Source organism: Trichosurus vulpecula, chromosome 2 (genome assembly GCF_011100635.1).
Source record: "Trichosurus vulpecula isolate mTriVul1 chromosome 2, mTriVul1.pri, whole genome shotgun sequence".
NCBI lineage: Eukaryota > Metazoa > Chordata > Mammalia > Diprotodontia > Phalangeridae > Trichosurus > Trichosurus vulpecula.
In genome coordinates, this window is record NC_050574.1 from 48,528,383 (window position 1) to 48,547,670 (window position 19,288).

The window sequence follows — 19,288 nt, forward strand, 5'->3', positions numbered from 1 at the left end:
GGCTGTCTGTGACAGTGGTCACTAAGTTCATGCTAAACAAAAAATAAGGAAAAGTGGAGACGATGGTCCCAATGAAATAGTGTAATTGAAATTACTGCAATTCCCAAATGAAACAGTATATTTTTGTGTGTCTGTGAAAGGGAGAGAGACAGAAGGGGAGAGAGAGACAGAGAGGAGGGAGAGAGAGAGCGGAGGGAGAGAGAGACAGAGAGGGAGGGAGAGACAGAGAGGGAGGGAGGGAGACAGAGAGACAGAGAGGAGGGAGAGAGAGGAGGGAGAGAGACAGAGAAGAGGGGAAAGGAGACAGGGAGAGACACAGAGAGACAGTGACAGAGAGAGAGACAGAGAGGAGGGAGAAAGGGAGAGAGAGACAAAGAGGGGGGTAAGGGAAACAGGGAAAGACAGAGACAGTGACAGACAGAGAGAGAGAGAGAGAGAAGGGAGAGACAGAGAGACAGAGGAAGGGAGACAGATGGGGGGGGAAAGAGAGAAAGAGAAACGGAGAGAAACGGAGAGAGACGGAGAGACAAAGACAGAAAAGAGGGAGGGAGAGACAAGGAAAGGGAGAGACAGAGAGAGAGACAGAGACAGACAGTCTTCCAAGGAAGGCCTGTAATTGGCATTGGAGGGAGGAAGGTGAGAGGCATAGAGATGGCAATCTGGGAAGGCCTGCGCAGAGAAAGAAGGGACTAGGTAGTTAAGTTCTTCAAGAGCAGGAGTCAGCTTTCATTATCAGCAAAGTACAGTACTGGGAGCTGGGAGCTTGCCCAGGACCTATCCAGGGGTCCCACACACTGGAGTGACCCAGTGTTTTCCCTTCCTAGACAGAGACTGCTTCCCCTCCCCACCGCCCCATCTTTTCCCTTCAAAGTCCAACTTGGACGTCCCCTCTGCGAAGCCTTCGCTGACCCCTCCTCCAATCCCACTCAGCCCTTGATCTGGGCCTCTCCTCTGCACTTCTATGTCACCTGCCCATCCTCACCCTTCTCTAAACTGGATAAGCTCCCTGGGAAGATGGTCAGTGCCCAGCTATCTTCTCCACAGGGCCAAGCTCAGTGCCCATAGGAGGTCTTTAACAAATGTTTACATTTTCCAGGAGGAGATGGGACCTGGGCCTGCAAGGGTGCAGTGGGGAGATGGCAGGAGGAACAGATGGCACCAGGGAGTCAACCAAGGTGTGAAGGAAGCGTTCATCTCTACCTTGCTGTGGTTTCGGTGACAGGAGCACCTCAAGGGGGGTACCCACGGAGCTGGGGGTGGTCTCTGTAGGCACCGGCTCCTCAGACCGGGCGTCCTTCTTCCCCTCTACACCTAAGCACAGAGAACACCACGAGTGAACAAGCAAGCACATGGGCAGGGATTCATTCTTAACTTCATCCCTGAAACCCGCCCAGCTCTGAGATGAGGGGGCCACGAGCTTAGAGACTTCCTAACTCAGGGAAAATTCCCGTCTTGGAGAATGGGCTTTCCAGAGCTTGGCAGTACCCTGCCTGTCTTCACTGAAGCCATCCCACATGGCCTGGTCTTCCACACTACTCACCGAGCCCATCCCCTCTGCTCTCAGCTTGGGCCTCTGGCTCGCCGGTGGTTTCTTCACTGGGTCTCGCTAGAGGGCCATACTCCACTTGGTCCAGCTCGCTGAGGGTGGTGGCAGCAGCCTTCTTTTCCTCCTCAGCTTTCTTTTCCTCTCCTGAGGACAGAGGTATGATATGCTTGCTCCCCCCCCCCCCCCCCCCCACACACACACTGAGGAGAGGAACCCCCTGCTCCTGCTGGCCCCTCCCTGAAGGAGCCAGCCTCAGCAACTCGCCCCACAGCTGCCTCCTCTTAATATTTCTTACCAAGTCACCCTCTTCCAAGGACACAGAGGCAGGAGGGGCAGATGGGGGAGGCTGGGAAGGGACATGGGGAAGTAGCAATCCTTTTTACTAGTGGAGGTATCAGAGGCGTTTTCGAGATGAGGAAATGAAGGTCCCCAGGGCGAGATGACTTTCCCACAGACACACAAATCACAAGGAGCAGAGATAAGATTTAGACCCGGGTCTTTTCATTCCAGATCCATTTCATACTTTCCAAAGCCCCTCCTATGCCTTATCCCACAGCAACTGATGAATCAGGAGACAGGTAGCACTGTCACCATTTTTACAGATGAGAAAACTGAGGCCTAGACAGGTGACAGGACTTGCTGATGTCCTAGGACTTGGCTAACAACAAGCAGGACTAAAACCTAGGCCCCCTGACCACCTGTACCTGTCTACCCTAGGGAGGCTTACCCTCGGGCTCAGGTGGTTCTAGCTTCCCTGATGTGCTGGAAGTTGCCACAGGAAGGGATTTAAGGGCATTGCATGCGCTGACAATGTCCTGCATCTGGAGGAAGCCTGCCACGGCCAGCACGTCGTCCACGTTCTCAGGGCTTAGGCTCAGCTTGGCCGTGTACATGAACTCCAGCACCTGCCCCAGACCTGCGAAGACACAGATGCTGGGTCAGGCCAGGGAACTGAGCCTCTGAAGGACAAAGCTGCTGCTCACGTGGAGGTTTTCTAGAAGAAAACACCAGGCCTCTTCATCTTCCTGCCCTCGGGATGCCCAGTCTTGTTGGTAGAGACAAACTGAAAACGTGAAGGAGGGATAAAGTTGGAAAGTCATGTGGGTCCCTGATGATGATGGCTGGTGATCAGCAGGCAACTTCAACTAGGGACAGGAGGAATCCCAGCTCTAGAGCATCCCTGTCTCACTGTGTCAAAGAGCTAACTCTAGATTCTTCAAGCATGCCTGCTGGGCTTGGCTAAGCTAGGAAGGCAGCCAGGCCCTAAGGGGCACCCGGGCCTCTCCCAGCCTCACTGCCTGCCTCAAGAGAGGTGGTCAATCAACTGCACCCTCTGGTCCTGATCTCTGATATAACCTACACCTCTAACTGCAGGCGAAACAAAGTTACTAAAAGGCCCCACAGGCATGCAGACTCAGCAGGTTCAAGTTTGAGATCATTCCCTTCCCTCCTCAACCTGCTCCTCCTCTGGGCTTCATTTCTGTGAGTGGCACCACCGTTTACCTGGTTTCCTGTGTTCAAAATGTTAGGCTTGCTGCAAACCATTTCCTCTCTCGTGTCTCACCCGTTACCAGACTCCCCTGATTCCATCTCTCCAACATCTTTCAAAGCCGGCCCTTCCTCTCTATCCGCACTGCGCCTCCTCAAGCAGGCTGCCTGGCCTGAGGCTCACAAGCCTGCACTGTCTTCTTACTTTTGCACTGTCCTCTCTCCAGTACAGCCTCCACACAGGTAGTAGACAACCCTTCTACATCACTTCTGCACTGTCCTCTCTCCAGTACAGCCTCCACACGGGTGCCAGACAACCCTTCTACATGGAGGCGGAGATCACTTCGCTGCTCTCTACTGTCTGGCAAGTGAGGTGCTGGGGCCTTTGGCCTGGCATTCAATGTCCTCCAAAACGCACAACCCTACCTTTCCATCCTCCCACATTACTTCCTTCTGCACTGTTGCAAGGTATCTGATTTCACTGGAATAACAATAATAAGCTCTCATAGATACAGCCCTTCAAGGTGTACAAAACACTTTACATATATTTGATGTGATATTTGATCCTCAAAATGACCTTGTGAAATAGGTCCCACATTCACTGCTACTTTACAGATTGAGAAATGGGAAGCTCAGAAAGGTCAAGTGTCTTACTCAGGGTGGCCCAGCCAATGAGTGTCCTAAGGGAGTTTTGGACCCAGTTCTTCCTGGTTCCAAGTCCAGCCCTCCTTCTACTAGGGAACTCCTGGTAAGGAAATGCCCTCCTGCAATATAGATCAGCACCTGCACTGCAACTGATGGTCCCAGAGAGTGACCAGGGACAACTGCCAAGTGTGGTGACTTGCCAAGGGCCACATGGCCAGGATGTGTCAGAGGCAGGATTTAAGTTCAGGTCTTCTGCCCACTGTCCCACTCTACCTCTCCCCGCCTCCACGCTCTAGTCCAGATGGACAACTCTTCCACCTCTGTGGCATCTTTGGCTCATTCTTTCCTTTGGCTTAAATGTCTTCTCCTCTTTCTTTGTCCTACCCTCTTAGCATCATCCACAGCCACGTCCCAAAGCAACCTCCCTCAAACCCACCCAGAACAATGCTTGTATGGCTCTGGCGACCTTCTCTATGCTGTGCATTACAGTGATCTGAGTTGCTATGTATCCTACTACAAGACTCCTTAAGGGCAAGAACTGGTTTCCCTAACCTGTCTATTTCTGAGCACCTGGCAAAGTGCTCTACACAGAGCAGATCAGATGCTTAACGACGGCTTTGTCTATGGTATCATGTATGTCTGTCATCTAAAGGCCAGCCTAGCTAAATGTGCAAGGGCTCATTCCTAAAAGGCATTGTACCTGGTGAAGAGCTTTGGGGGAACAACAAATGACTGAAACCATTTACAAAGGTGATGAGGAAGAAGTCACCCCAAGAAAGTAAGGCATCTGTGAATTATCGAGTTTCATTCCTTCCTAACCTCATCCCTCCCACCCCCAACAATTGTACTTTATCCCAAGGCCCCTCGGAGGAGGTGGAGCTGCATCCCAGTCAGGGTGTCTGACATCTGGCCACACGATGAAGACATCTCAGGAGGGTCACAGTGGTATGGCTCTCCCCGATGCCTCAGCCAGCGCTTGACTGGGGTGGAGCTTGGAGGACAGAAGACTGAGTATACGAAGGAGAATCAAATGTCACTGAGATTAGAAAGGCAGGGAGGGAGTTACAGGCCCTGACAAGTTCATAGTGGAAAAAGTTAGGAAACCTGGGTCCTAATGACAAGTCCTTCTGTTCGTCATCCTCATGTAGGGAGCTTTGGGTTTGGGGCTTGGGGTCTGAGTGATACGGAGCTCGGTGAGAGCGAGAATTAGAGTCAAGCTGTTACCTAGCACACACAGGTATGATCCTATTCAATACTCTATTCTGGAATGGGCCATTCAAGATCATCCGTCTTTTTACAGAGGTGGATCCAGAGAGCCCTGGGTCACACAAAGACTGAGAAGCTGAGCTGGAGATGAAAATCCACACCCTCGGACTCCAAATCTAGGGGTCTTACCACTAGGCCACATTTCTTTCCCCTTTTAAAAAAAATAAAAAAAACTCCTGTTTCCAACATCAGAAACTGCCATTCTCCCTGACACAAGTTATTGTTTGATGATTGTTCAAGCTGAAACACTGAAAGCTGGTGCTTCTCATGGAAGCTAACACAGAGGATGCAAGGAGGAGTCACACACTGAAACATCTGACCAGAAACACACACAATGGTGCACACTGGCTTGGGGCACAGATGTCACAGAAGGGGCTTTCCTAAAAAAGAAAAACTAAGTACGTCTGAAACTACATCTGCCACCTTTATCTTGCTCACGGGTCTCATCCGTTATCGCCCTGTTCTGATCCACTCTCCCACCCCAGGTCTTAACCCAAACTAGGCAGCAGAAGGCTAAAGGACATCTATGTTCCCCAGTGGCTATGGGGGCTGGGCATGGCGGTGGATGCCCTCTGCCCGCTACAGGACAGAGCTGTGCTGTGAGTGTCCTGTGGGGAGAGCTGCTGAGCAGGCCAGCTCCTCTGTGTGGTGGTGGGAGTTTCGGCGCCCCAGGGTTGGCACAGGAAAGCCCTGCAGGGGCAGACTGGCTTCCCACCTCCTGGCAGAGCTCAACCGAGTGTAGCCCGGGTACCTGCCGCGTTACTGATGTCCAGATGCACCACGTCCTTTTGGTCCACAAAGAGCATCCTGAAGTACTCGCTGCAAGCCGCCAGAACAGCTTTGTGGGCCTTAAAGTTGATTCCGTCCACCACAAAAGTGCAGTCACACAGCAGGCCCAGCTGCCGCTGCTGATTCAACTGCTCCAGGACCAGCTGGCTATGTTGCGGGAAATCCATGGCTAGAAGAGGAAAAGCCAGAAGGACAGCTGAGCCTGGGACCCAAACGTTCATTTGTTCATCGGTCAGTGGGGAAGAATGGGAACTACTCCCACTGTACTCAGAGCTAGAAGTCAACTCTTAACGGTCTTTGTGGAAGAATCAAGGAAAGGAGGGAAGCGGCTTGCTGTAGATTTGATTTTAAGTTATAGATTTACAAAAATGAAGAATAGCTAGTTTTTCGGCTATGATTTTACAGACATACTCATCAGTCCCTATGAACATGCCTGACTCCACTCCTCTTTCGGACCAATGACTTTCTCCAAGGCCAAGATCACATGCCTAATTCACTGCAGACCAGTAACTAGAATCAAGGCCTTTTGACTCCTGGTCCAAGGCTTAGAACAAGGTACTAATAAACCAAGGTTAGGACAAAGATGTGTACAGTTGGGGTGGGCAGTCTGCTCTGGCTAACTAGAGGAAACGGGACTGCAAGAATAAAAGCTGCTTGGGGGCTGGGCCCGAGCCCACAGCAAAAGGATGTACAGAAAAAAAGACATCAAAGGTGTTGGCTGAGATGAACTAGGTGCCAGTCCTCTATCTACAGCTAATATTACAAGGCTCCAATCCCCATGACAATTGTTAATAGTAAAAAAGCATTTATTAAGCTCCTGCTAGGTGCCAAGCATGATGTGAAAAACTGGGGATACAATGAATAAAATCCTTACCCTCAAGAAGCTTACAATCTAAGGGAGGAAGACAACATAAAATGAAGCTAAAAAAGAGTGGTGGGGAGGGAAGGAAGGGGAGAAGGTCCCTGGGCTAGGGGTAGACCATCCTGGGCCCCACCTTAAATAGAGGCCTTGGAGTCCCTGGCCACATTTTCATTACTAACCACTGGTCCCTCCTGGTGTGAAATGGCTTGTGATAGTCTTTTGGGACACAAATTCAGTGAGAAGTAAGGGTGGAAGCATGAAGTTTGACAGACCATTACTAGCAACCTAACAGAAACAGCCACCCTGGAAGGCAGTGTTCTCCCTTACTGCCACTTACAATTGGGCTGCTGTTCCAAGATCACCAGCCTATTGGCCAACTCTAACAGGTGTTGGTAGGAGGTGACGATCCTCACCACCTTCAGCTTCAGAATCACCATGTTTCTGGTACCCCTCCAACCTCTTTAACTCATCCTTCTCTGTCTTCTCATTTTGTTCCTGACCTCTCATTTCTGCCATTTTAAAAGCTGATGCCTTTTGTATTAGTCATTTCCCTATAGGCAGCCAGGTGGCAAAGTGGATACAGTGTCCAGCCTGGAGTCAGGAAGCCCTGAGTTCAAATTCGGCTTCAGACACTTAATAGCTGGGTGACCCTGGGCAAGTCACTTAATCCTGTTTGCCTCAGTTTCCTCATGGCAAACCACTCTGGTATCTTTGCTAAGAAAACCCCGAATGGGGTCACGAAGAGTTGGACATGACTGAACAACTGAAACACTTCCCTTTATACTTCACATACCCCTCCATCCTCTTTCAAAAAGAAAACAAGCATAGCCAACCTTCAAAGCATCCAAGCTAGACAATACAGCCCACAGTCTCTCTACAAGAAGGGATGTGTATCACATCCACTGTTCTTCAAAACCAACACCAGTCATTTTAATTAATCCAAGATGAGCTGCCTTTTAGTGTTGTTTTCATTTTACATTACCATTGTGACCCTATGTATCATTCTCTTAATGTTGCTTCCTTTGTGCTGAATCACTTCCGTACATCTCCCCATACACCTCCCCGTAAAATTTTTAAATTCTCAATATCTGTCATTTCCATTGTAGCATTCCATCACGACACATGCCACACTTAGTACAGCCATTCCCTAACCTCAAGGAGGTGACGAGCACCCACTCTATTTCAAGTGTTTGACAGCTACAGAGAATGCTGCTCTGAATACTTGGTTATAGATGGGGCTATTCTTTATGGTGTCCATCCAGGAATATGATCATTGGGTCTCACAGCTGCAAATCATTTTTCAGACCCACTGGACTAATTCAAAGCTCCACCAAAAGTGTATTAATGTACCTGTGCTCCTACAATCTCTTCAATTTACCAGACTGTCAAAAAGGTCCATGATACCAAAAAGCCTAAGAATTTCTGCTGAACAAAGGGTTAAGCTGTATTTATGTAAATCCTGTGCTAGCAGGTTATCACACAAATATTTTATATATTTGTAATGATTCTGAAGGGAATTCATATTTCTGGCTTGTCCTCCTGGATTTTGTTAGTAAAACTGAATGCTTTACACACACTATCTCATTGTAACCTCACAACCTACTGGGAGCAGAAGCTATTATATATTTTAAAGATGAGGAAACTGAGGCTGAGGGTTTAAGTGTTTTAACCCAGATTTTATCCAGTCATATAACAAGCCTCTGAGAATAGAATCAAAACCCCTCTATCATCTTTACTTCTTCACTAATTTTCAACCTTTCCCGGCCTATTGGCTACCTCTCTACTACCTAAAAACCTGCCCATGTGTCCCTCATCCTCAAAAACCCTCACCTGAGCCTTTCATCCTTGCTGTCATCTATATGACCATTCCCTTTCCTGACTTGAGAAGCCCATCTATGAAAGGCATCTCCTTTCTCTCTTCTTAGCTCTCTACAGTCTGGCTTCCAACCTCAATATATGCCACCAAACTGCTTTCTCTGAAGTTACTAATGATCTGTTAATTGCTAACTCTAACGACCTTTTCTCAATCTTAACCCTTTTTGACCTCTGTGATGCCTCTGACACTGTCAATCATTGTCCTCTTCTTGATACCTCTTTTGTCTAGATTTTAGTGACACTGCTCTCAAAGTCAGCCACTAAGCATTTATCAAGTGGCCACTATATTCCAGGCACTGTGCTAAGCGCTTGGGATATAAAGAAAGGCATAAAATAGGCTCGCAATCTAACTGGGGGGAACAACACATAAAAAGAAGCTTAAAAAAGGTGGGGAAGAAGGAGGTTACATGGTCAGGGGCATGATGAAGTCATGCAACCTAGGTGGGAAATGATCTGAGGTGTGGGGCTGATTTCATCTTGCAGAATGATGAGTTTTTGACTGCGCCCATCTTCCCACAATGCCACCCCCAGCACTGACATTCCCCATCTTTGCCAATTTTCAGGATGAGAGGTGAGAGCTGCTTCGATTAGCATTTCCCTTATTATTAGTGATTTGGAGTATTCTTTCATGTGGTTAAAAATTTGCAATTCTTTTGAGAATTGGTTGTTTTTAACTTCTGACCTCTTGTTTACTGATTTAAATAGCTTTTGGCGTCTGTGTGTCTGTCTCTCTCTCTCACACACACCCCACATTCCGAAAGCCTTGGTGGAGTTTTAAGCCTTAATACCTTAAAAGTCCACCAAGAGTTTTGGAACACCCTACATATATCTGTCAATTGTTGGACACCTTGGATACCAATCCTTCATTAGAGAAATCCAATACAAAGCTGTTTATTTTTTCTCATTTGACCACTTCTCTCCTTATCCTATGTGCATTTATTTTGTTTGTGCAGAAGCTTTTCAATTTCACATACTCACGCATTTTATCCTTTGTAATTGCTTCTATTTCTTGTTAACATCTCCTACCAACAGCTTTGAAAAATAAATTGATCTGCTTGTCTTCTAATGTTTTAATAGTATGATCTTTTATATTAATATTTAGTATTATTATATTAATATTTAATATGAAGTTCACATATCACTTATTGCTGAATATGGTATAAGGTGGTGGTATGGGGTTAATTTTTTCTAGGTGTAAGAAATGGGAGGAGGAGTTTTGTTTCCACAGAACTAAAGGTGTGCTTCCCTGCCCTCCCCCACCCCAGTTTTAGCAGAGACCAGGCCTCAAGGTCGGTCAGGTGAGAGGTCAGAGGCTTGTACGCATGTGCATACTTTTTGAGAAGGCAGTCTGGGGAATTAGAGAGGCCAAACCCACTTGAACCTGTTCAAGCTTATCTAGGGTCTGGTCTTGGTCAAGAATCCAGGCCTACTGATTTGCATCATTTGCATATGTTAAAGAGGGAAAGTAGGGGAAGTAAAAGAACATAGTTTAATCCTAAACTGAGACAAGAAAAATCTAATTAACTTCACTTTTGCTTCTGTATCCTTATTATCCTATTTATATAAACTGTATAACCTAGGAAAACTATGTAAAAAACAAAGATTGTAAACTAACCATGACTCTAGCAGGAGTGAAGGGAATGGTTACTCCTGCTCCTGCAGCTGTATCAGCGTGAGTGTTCCTGTGAGCACTGTACCCGCTCTCTCGGGGAGCATAATAAAATGCCTTCCTCTGCCCACTCTGGTCCTGAGTTCTTTGGGTGTGAATGGGCAAATCACATGGGTTTTCCTAGGGTCAAGCGAAGGGAAGCAACAGGCAGTGGAAGCTCGCCGGGCTTACTCCTGGATCTTGTCTTGGGGTGTCCTGTTATCCCCACTGCAGTGTTAAGAGGGCTACCACTCTGGATTCCCATGGGGAACCCTGTGGTCTGCACGGCCTTCTTAAGGGGACATCACTTGGGACTTCCGGCCCTGTCTCAGGAGCCTTGTGATCTTACTGCCATCCTAAGGGGCTATCGTTTGGGTCTTCCTTAGGGTCTGACCCCTAGGAGGCCCTGTGATCCCCACAGATTAAGGGATGGCTACCACTTGGTCTTCCTCTGGGAGTCCTGTGGTCTTTACAGCCTTCCCTAGGGAGTATCACAGGGTTCTTCCTCAGGACTTTGGCCCTGCCTAGGAAGTCCAGTGATCCCCAAAACCACGTTTCTCACATAGGTTTATAGTTTTTCCAGTAGTTTGTTTTTAAAATCAAATAAGGACTCTTCTAAGTTTTCTGGGTTAGTGAACACTGTTATAGAATTCCACTGTTTTTGTTCCTTGTCTATTCTGTTCCATTGAGCTACCTCTCTTATTTTTTAGCATTTTATTACTAAAATGAAGAAGTGCTACATGTTAAGGGTTCTTTCTTGCATCTATTAATATGATTTTTATTTTTTGCTAATAACATGATATGTTTGTGTTTATAGTTTTTCTAACGTTGAACGATCCCTGTATTCCTGGTATATAAATCCAATTTGGTCCCAGTAAATAATTTTTTGAATATATTGTTTAAGTCTCTTTGCTAATATTTGATTAAATATTTTTGGGTTAAAAGCCATTACTGATGCTGGTCTAGTGTTCATTCTCTACTTTATCTCACTAGTCTGTGCCTTAGGACCATATTTATCTCATGGGAATAGTTTGGGAAGGTATGTTCTTTCTCTAATTTTGTAAATACTTTATGTAGCAGAGGGGTGAACTTTTCTTTAAATGATTGATGGAACTTAATTAAAAATTGATCTGGATATGTGTTTTTTGCTTTGTCTGGCTTGCTTAATTTCTATTTCTGAGATTGGGTTGTTTGGATTGCCTGTTTGTGTTGTTAATATGGAAGTTTTATATTTTTATAAATACCCATTTCTTTTATATGTTTTCAGTTCTGTTGGCATATAATCGGGCATAGTAGTTTCTAATCATTTTCTTTAAGGAGTATATATTTAGAGCCATAAGATTTGGTAAATCTCTGGTTCTTGGTTTTGATTTAATTTTTAAAAAATTCAAATTAGCTAATTATAGGCCTCTTAATTGGCCTTTTTTTTTGGGGGGGGGCCACTAAATTTTATTCATCTCCAAAACCTTTTTGCTTTTAAATTTCTACATCTCTTTCATTTTCTGAAGGTTTTGTTTTACTGTTGAAAATATTTTATTGGTGTCTTTTGTTTTTACATCATAATGATTTCTAAATATACTCCCTAAAATTAAACCATCCCTATTAAGAGAGCAAACAAAAGAGCCCAACTCTAAAAAGCAAAAGGCAGCTAAGCAAAGCCAACCAACACCATGATTTTATGTGGTGGTGTAGATAAGACATTATGCTCTGGCAGCCCCTGGGCTCCTTACTGAGAGGCAGGAAATACATTCACCTGATTCTTGAATGTCATCCTTGGTCTTCCAGTTACAAGTCAGGCCTCTCTGCTGTCACTGTGGACAGATACTGCTGTTCTGATTCAGCTTATTTCACTCTGCACCATGTTTTCCTATGTTTTTCTCAGTTCCTCATATCTGACATTTTCAACGCATGGTACTAGTCTATATACATTCACATATCACAATTTGTTCAGCCATCCCCCCTTATTAAAGACATCCACTTGGTTTTCAGTTCTTTGCTTCCACAAAAGTGTTGCTACCACTATTTTGATATATATTGGACCTTCTGTTCCATTTTTTTACCTTCTTGGGAGATATGTGTCATGATCAAAGGGTCTGGGTTTGGCCAGTTTGATCACTTTTACTGCATGATGCGCCAAATTGCTATTCAGAATAGTTGGACCACTCCACAGTTCCCTGACATGTGTCACTGCACCACTCTTCCCAAGGCCTAACACTTCCCAGTTTTTTTCATCTTTGCTAATTTACGTGCTCTAAGGTAAAACCTCAGAGTTGTCTGAATGTGACTTTTTCTGAAAGTCGGTGATCTGGAGCATGTTTTCACGTGGGTCCTTATCATTTGCAATTTTTATTCAGACTGTTCTACTTCAGTTCCTATTTCCTGTCTTGATATCGATTGTTATTATGTGATAGATGGGGAAAGATGCAGTTAATCTTTCTGCCTTCATGGACTTGTGGCATCTTTGTGCCTTAGCACAGTTAACTTCTGTAAACATGCTATGCTAAAAAATATTCTCCTTAAGATTCCTATTTAACAATTGCCAAAGGTAAGTTATCTAGTTGTTCTAATGCTTTGTTTTGACCTTTAACTTAGTTTCTAGATTTCTTTGTAACTTTTGGCTACGTTTTAGAAAGATACATACTGACATCTCTGACAATTACTAACATACTATTCATGTCTTCTTGTAATTCAATTCACTTACATCTTTTTAAGTCCTTAGATGCTATATCATTCAGTACATATCTAATTAAAATCAATACAGTTTCATTATCAGCCTTGGTACTCATACCTTGTTAGTTTTTGAAGCTCCTCTGATTGGAGGGCAGAGCCATGAACTTAAACCCCTCCCTCTTGTCTGTTACCTTTTGTGACTTGTCTTCCTCCGTTAGATTGTAAGCTCCTTGAGAGTAGGGACTATGGTTTGTTTTAAATTTCTTTCCGAAGACTTTAGTACAGTGCCTGTATGGAGTGGACCCTTAGTAAATATTTGCTGATTAACTGCACCTGCCCTGCTTATCACAACCATTTATCTTGCTTTACATTTGCTGCCTTCTCTGAGATCAAGGGTTGCCATTTTAGCTTTCTAAGAATCTGACAATACATCACAAATTCTCCTCCAGCCCATCATTTTAACTGTTCAAATCATATCATTTTAAGTGTTTCTTGCAAACCACAAACAGATGAGTTCATTCCATTCATGTTCATGGTTATAATGACTCAGGTTATTTTGTCCTTTGTCAAATCCTGTTAAAATATTTCCTCCCTTCCCTTCCTTCCCCCTTCACTTAAGAATGTCTTCTCCCAAACTCAATCCTTCCTCTCCTTCTCCATAACTTCAGTTCCCTGCTTACTTCAGTGTTTCTTACTTCCTGTTTCTACACATCACCGGTGGAGTCTGTCAATCTGCACTCTGCCTCCTGGTTCCAATACTTCTGGGTAATCTTCTTTGACGAATTCTTGAAATATGGTGTTCAACTAATTTTTCCCCAATGGTCTTGTGGGAAGCCTGACGATTCTTAGATATGTCCCCATTCCTTGTTTTCTAGGTCAATTATTTTATATATCTCACTCCTTTTCCTTTTTTTTTTTTTCCTTTTTATTTCGCTCTAACAGTACTTATTGTGTCATAGAAATTTTTAGTTCAGATTCTGTTTGCTCATTCTCTCCCCACCCCCAAATCTCTACTCCTGGGGCTAAGGGATCCTGGTTTCTGCACTCTAGTCAACTTCAGCTGATTACTCCTTTTGGCCACTTTCAGAATCTTTGTGGCCACTGTCTGTTCTTTTCTGGAGTTACTGAAGAATTGTTTTCCAGAGTGTTATACTGGTCAGATACTCTTGCCACACACTCATCCATCTCTTCATTTCACTAGTTTCCCTTTGATCAGTTCAAGGCTCTGACTTCCCTCTCTTTGACGGACTTAGATGGAACTGATGCTAAGAAGACACTGATGATATGAGTGGCTAATGAAGGTCTGAGGTATAGGTTTGCCCCAACCTGCCGTTGGCTGGTTTCAAGCTGTCTTTGCCTCAGCAGTCACTGGAATTACTACCCTGATAGAGAGGTGGGATGAAAAGCACCATCAGACGGAGCAAGGTGGGTAGCTGATGACTACAGAAGACAGTGGGAAGGGCTGGAAGGACCTTTGATGATGTTCTGTTCCACCTACAGTTCACTGTAGGATCTCTGACTCTGACTGTAATCAGTCTTCTAAGCAAGGACCCCAAAGTGGGAGACCCCGGGGAGAAAGAAGAGACCCTCCAACTGGGATGGTCATTGAGCTCTCCAGAAAACTTCGGCTTTTTTTCTTCTTTGGAACTGTTTCCCTTTATGTTTTCAGAATTTCAAACTTGGGTCTCTTCACTGATCTTGGGTTGACTTACCCTGCAAATTTTTAGTCCATGGGATCTATATATCCCTTCCTCTGAAACCTCTGAAATCTGCTCTCCCAAAATTTAGGGTGTATGTCAATGTGTATATATTTCTTCTTCTCTACACCAATCCATTCTTCCCTCTTCGAGGAGATCAGATCCAGAATAGAGATTTCCTGTGTTGATTTCTCCACTTTAGGAAGGATGAATTATGGTGCGGATCATTAAGGCAAGTCAAGAAGTTAGCAACTGCTTTACTATAGGCATAGATTTCTAGCAGATGTCTGGATAAATGAAATCTCCCATTATTATGACATCATGCCACATGCTAGGTTTGTGTTGTTTCCCAAATCCTCATATTTCCTCTTTCTGCCCCAGTGGTCTTAGTTGTTGCCCAAATGTTCTCCATCATGTTTTACCTCCTCTGGTTCCTTTCTGGATTTCCTTACAAACAGTATGACCACACTTCCTCCTCTATTACCTATCTTGTTTCTTTTGAATGACGTTCATCCATCCATACCTGATTCTAGCCATGGGTTTCATCCCACAAATGTAGGTGATTCTAGGACAAATTTGCCTCCTTGTGTTTGAACTTCACATGCATCTTGTTCAACTGCCTACACTTAGGGTATTAGAGTAAAGCCATTTGACTCTATGGGTTTTTACTAACTGCTTCCTTGGATTTGGATTCCTGTGATATTCTGGGCATTTCTTATTGCTGTCTCTCAAGCCTGAAATACATTACTTCTTCACTTCCAGCTCTTAGCATCTCTCATTTTCTTCAAAATTCAGCTCAAGAGTCAACTTTTTTTTTGCATGAATCCTTTCCTCCTCCCTTAACTTGACTTCCCTCAAATGCCAGTGCCCCCTTGATAAATTATTCTGTGTATACTTACATGTATAGAGGCAGCTGGTGGAGCAGTGGGTAGAGCGCTGGGCCTGGAGTCAGGAAGACGTGAGTTCAGATCCAACCTCAGGCACTCACTAGCTGTGTGACCCTGGGCAAGTCAGTTGACCGCTGTCTGCCTCAGTTTCCTCCTCTGTAAAATGGGGATGATAATAGCACCTCCCTCCCAGGGTTGTGAAGATCAAAGGAGATAAAATTCATAAAATGTTTAGCACAGTGCCTGGTGCTCAGCAGGTGCTACATAAATACTAGCTATTATTACTGTTGCCGTCGTACATGTCTTCCTAATAGAATGTGGGCTCCTTTAGGGCAGTCAATTTTATTTTTGTCTTTCTATCCCCAGGACTCAGCCCGATGAAAGGGGTGTAGTGAGTGCTTGACGATCTCTCTATTGTTGCTATCGGGCAGACAGGATTCTTGAGTCACCAATGAACAGTACTCTTTTCTTTCCCCCTCCCCCCACTTTAAAATTATGAAACTCATTTTGCTTTTTAAGTCGATAAGCATTTCTCTTCCATTCTTTTGACACCCCCATAAAAAAGAGAAACAAAATCACTTGAATAAATATAGACAGTCAAGTAAAACAAATTCTTGTATTAGTTAAGTCCAGAAATATTTCATCATGCAAACTGAACCTAAGCCCTCTCTGTTATAAGCTGGGCAGTATGGCTCATTAGCAGTCTTCTGAAACCAAGGCTGACCATTGCACTGATCACAGTTCTCAAGTCTTTCTAACTAGTTTATTTTTCACAATGTTGTTGTTAGTGTATAAATTATTTTCCTGGTTCTACCTACTTCCCTCTTCATCAGTTCAGACAAATCTTCCCAGGTTTCCTTGAAACTATCCATTTCATAACTGCTTATGGCACAATAACATTCTACTACATTCATATACCACAACTTATTCAGTTATTCCCCAACCGATGGACACCCCTTTAGTTTCCAGGTCTAGATCAGTCTTTTTCTTCTTTCTTTGATCTCTTTAGGGGATAGGCCTAGTAGTGGTGTCACTAGGTCAAAGTTTGGTGACTTTGGGGGCATATTTCCAAATTTCTTTAGAAAATGGCTGAAGTAATCCACAGCTCCACAGAACATGCATGTGCCAGTTTTCTTGCAGCCCTTTCAACAACTGGCATTTCCGCCTATCTGACAGGTATGAAGTAAAACTTCAGAGTTGTTTCAATTTATACTTCTCTATTAGTGACATAGAACATTTTTTCATGTAGCTGTTTATAGCATGAATTTATTCCTTTGAAAATTCCTGTTATATATATATGAATATATGTATTTTACAAACTATCAACTGAAAAGTGGTTCTTACATATTTTGGAAATAAGACCTTTCTCTGCAAAGATTTTCCCCCAGTTAACTGTTTCAACTTGTAATTTTACCTGCACTATATAAATGTGTTTAAATTTTATACAATCAAAATTGTCTCCTTTATCCTCTATGATCCTCTCTATCCTTTGGTTATGAAAATTCTTCCCATATATCCATTTGGCACTCACTTATCTTGGCATATGGTGTGAAATGTTGGTCTAATTCTAGTTTCTGCTAGACTCCTTTCCAGTTTTCCTAGCATTTCTTTTAAAAAAGCCAAATAGTAAGTCCTTCTCTCAAGTAAGTGTGGTCTTTGGGCTTACGGAACTGATAATTTTTGTGGTATAGTTTGAGATCTTATATTGCTAGTCCCCCTTCCTTCCTATTATTTTTTCATCATCTCCTTTAAGATTTCTTGATCTTGAGGGTCAGTGCCAAGATGGTGGCATGAAAATAGTATCTCACAGGAGCTCTCACACAAATTCTGTCAGATAACTCTGAAAAAGTGAATCTGAGCAGATTTGAGAGAGTTAGAAGCCACTAACAGACTGAGTGTGGCAAATTTCCAAGCCAGGAGAGTCCACAGGGTCAACAGAATGAATCTGTAGGCTAGGAGAGCACCAAGCACATGGAGCTGCATCAGACCACACCAAAGCTGAAGCAGCTGTGGAACTTAGCCAGCAATCCAGGCTCGGAGAATGCTGGGCATGCAAAACTGGTGGTGATCCCCAGGCCTCCCAGCCCAGGATGGGAGTCTATCAGAGCTATCGGAGGAAGCAGCGCAGTGCCTGAGGCTGCAAGAACAACTACTCCTGAGCCTTGCAGCCAACAGTCTAAAGATTTGAAACCCGCCTTCTTGAACTTCCAGGAGCCATAATGGCCAGCTAAAATGGCTCTCATCCCTCCCTAACCCAGATAATATGTCCTTGGGAGAAACTATGAAATAGAGAAGCCAGAAGTAGGGCTTCAGTAGCTTTTTAGCTTGAGAAGTTGGGAGAGGCCCCTTCCTGTGGTGGTGGAAGGACATTAGTTCAGGAAGACAGGTGTCCCAGCAGGCCCCACCTCAACAGAACAATGGGAGTTTCTGAGCCTCAGGGAGGTGGAGGCAGCAATCGTCAACACCGGGACCCCTGATGTGCCTTTGCACAGCCAGGGGAGGTGGCAGACATGAAAGCAGAAACAGGATGTACCACAGCACTAAGGGAAGAGGAGACTTCCAGCACCCAGACCACCCCTCTCCCACACCAGAGACCATAACACACAAAGCCAGTAACTATGCCCACAATTCCCAGAACAAAAAGCCTGGGACAGAGCCCCCTAAGCCCCAGAAGCAGAAAACCACTTTAAAGCTTGGAAAAAGTTAACCAACATGAAGAAGAACTCTAGAAACCAAGGACTATTGATTCTTTTTATGGAGACAGGGAAGATCAAAATACCAATTCGGAAGGGGACAGCATTGACACTATACCCACATCTGAAACCTCAAAAGGGAATGTGAACTGGTCTTAAGCCCAAAATGCATCCCTGGAAGAGCTCAAGGAGGATTTTAAAAAACAAATTAGAGAGGTAAAAGGAAAAAATGAAAAAAAGAAATCTTTAAAAAGTAAAATTGGCGAATGGCTAAGGAAATTCACAATTTAAAGAAAATGACACCCTGAAAAGTAAAATCAACCAAATGGAAAAGGAGGTCAGAAGCAAAATGAAGACAACAATTCATTAAAAATTAGAATTAAGCAAGTAGAAGCTAATGACTCTATGAAGCATCAAGAGTCAGTCAAAGAAAATCTAAAGAATGAAAAAACAGAAGAAAATGTGAAATATCTGATTGGAAAAACAACTGACCTGGAAAATAGATCTAGGAGAGACAATCTAAGAATTACTGGTCTATCGGAAAGCCACAATGAAAAAGAGCCTGGTAAGAAATGGGGAAGATACAGACTTCATAGTGACCTGGAGAAGCCTACATGATATAATGCTGAGTGAGCGGAGCAAAACTAGGAGAACATTGTACACAACCACAGACATGTGGATTCTGATGATTAACCTTGATACAATTGGCTCTTCTCAGCAATACAAGGTTCAGGGACAACTCCAAGGGACTCATGAGGGACAGAGATTATCTGCATCCAAAGAAAGAACTATGGAGACTGAATGCAGATTGAGGCAAACTGTTTACTCTTCTTTTTTTCTTTTGTTTTTTTTTTCCCCTCTCTTTTGTTTTTGTTCTTGAGTTTTTTTTTTTTGGTTTTGTTTCTTCTTTCTCATGATTCATTCCATTGGTAATAATTCTTCTTTACAACCTGACTGTTGTGTAAATAAGTTTAATGTGAAGTTACATGTAGAAGATATATCGGATTCCATGCTGTCTTGGGGAGGGAGGGGAAGAAAATCTGGAACTCAGGTTCATGTGGAACTGAGTGTTGTAAACTAAATGAAAAATCTTAATTAAAAAAAAAAAGAGAAGAAAAAAAGAGCCTGGATGGTATCTTCCAAGAAATCATTAAGGATAAGTGCCCCCAATGGACAAAGTCCAAAAAATCCACTGATCACCCCCTGAAAGAGATCCCAAATT

At 44.1% G+C, this 19,288-nt stretch overlaps 1 protein-coding gene across 4 annotated transcripts in view; it reads right to left on the minus strand.

Moving 5' to 3' along the window:
- Positions 1-19,288, minus strand: part of ZBTB17 (zinc finger and BTB domain containing 17) — a 60,725-nt gene that overhangs the window by 6,711 nt on the left and 34,726 nt on the right. Inside the window, exons 1-5 of one of the 4 annotated variants that reach the window (XM_036747228.1) lie at positions 15,386-15,529; positions 5,697-5,903; positions 2,274-2,462; positions 1,541-1,690; positions 1,201-1,311 (exon numbers count right to left, since the gene is read on the minus strand). In XM_036747228.1, the coding sequence (XP_036603123.1) occupies positions 1,201-1,311; positions 1,541-1,690; positions 2,274-2,462; positions 5,697-5,901 (655 nt within the window). In that variant the 5' untranslated portion in view covers positions 5,902-5,903; positions 15,386-15,529. Of the gene's footprint in view, positions 1-1,200; positions 1,312-1,540; positions 1,691-2,273; positions 2,463-5,696; positions 5,904-12,980; positions 13,016-15,385; positions 15,530-19,288 lie in introns of those variants that run through there. The other 3 variants (XM_036747229.1, XM_036747227.1, XM_036747230.1) reach the window with 3 other exon arrangements.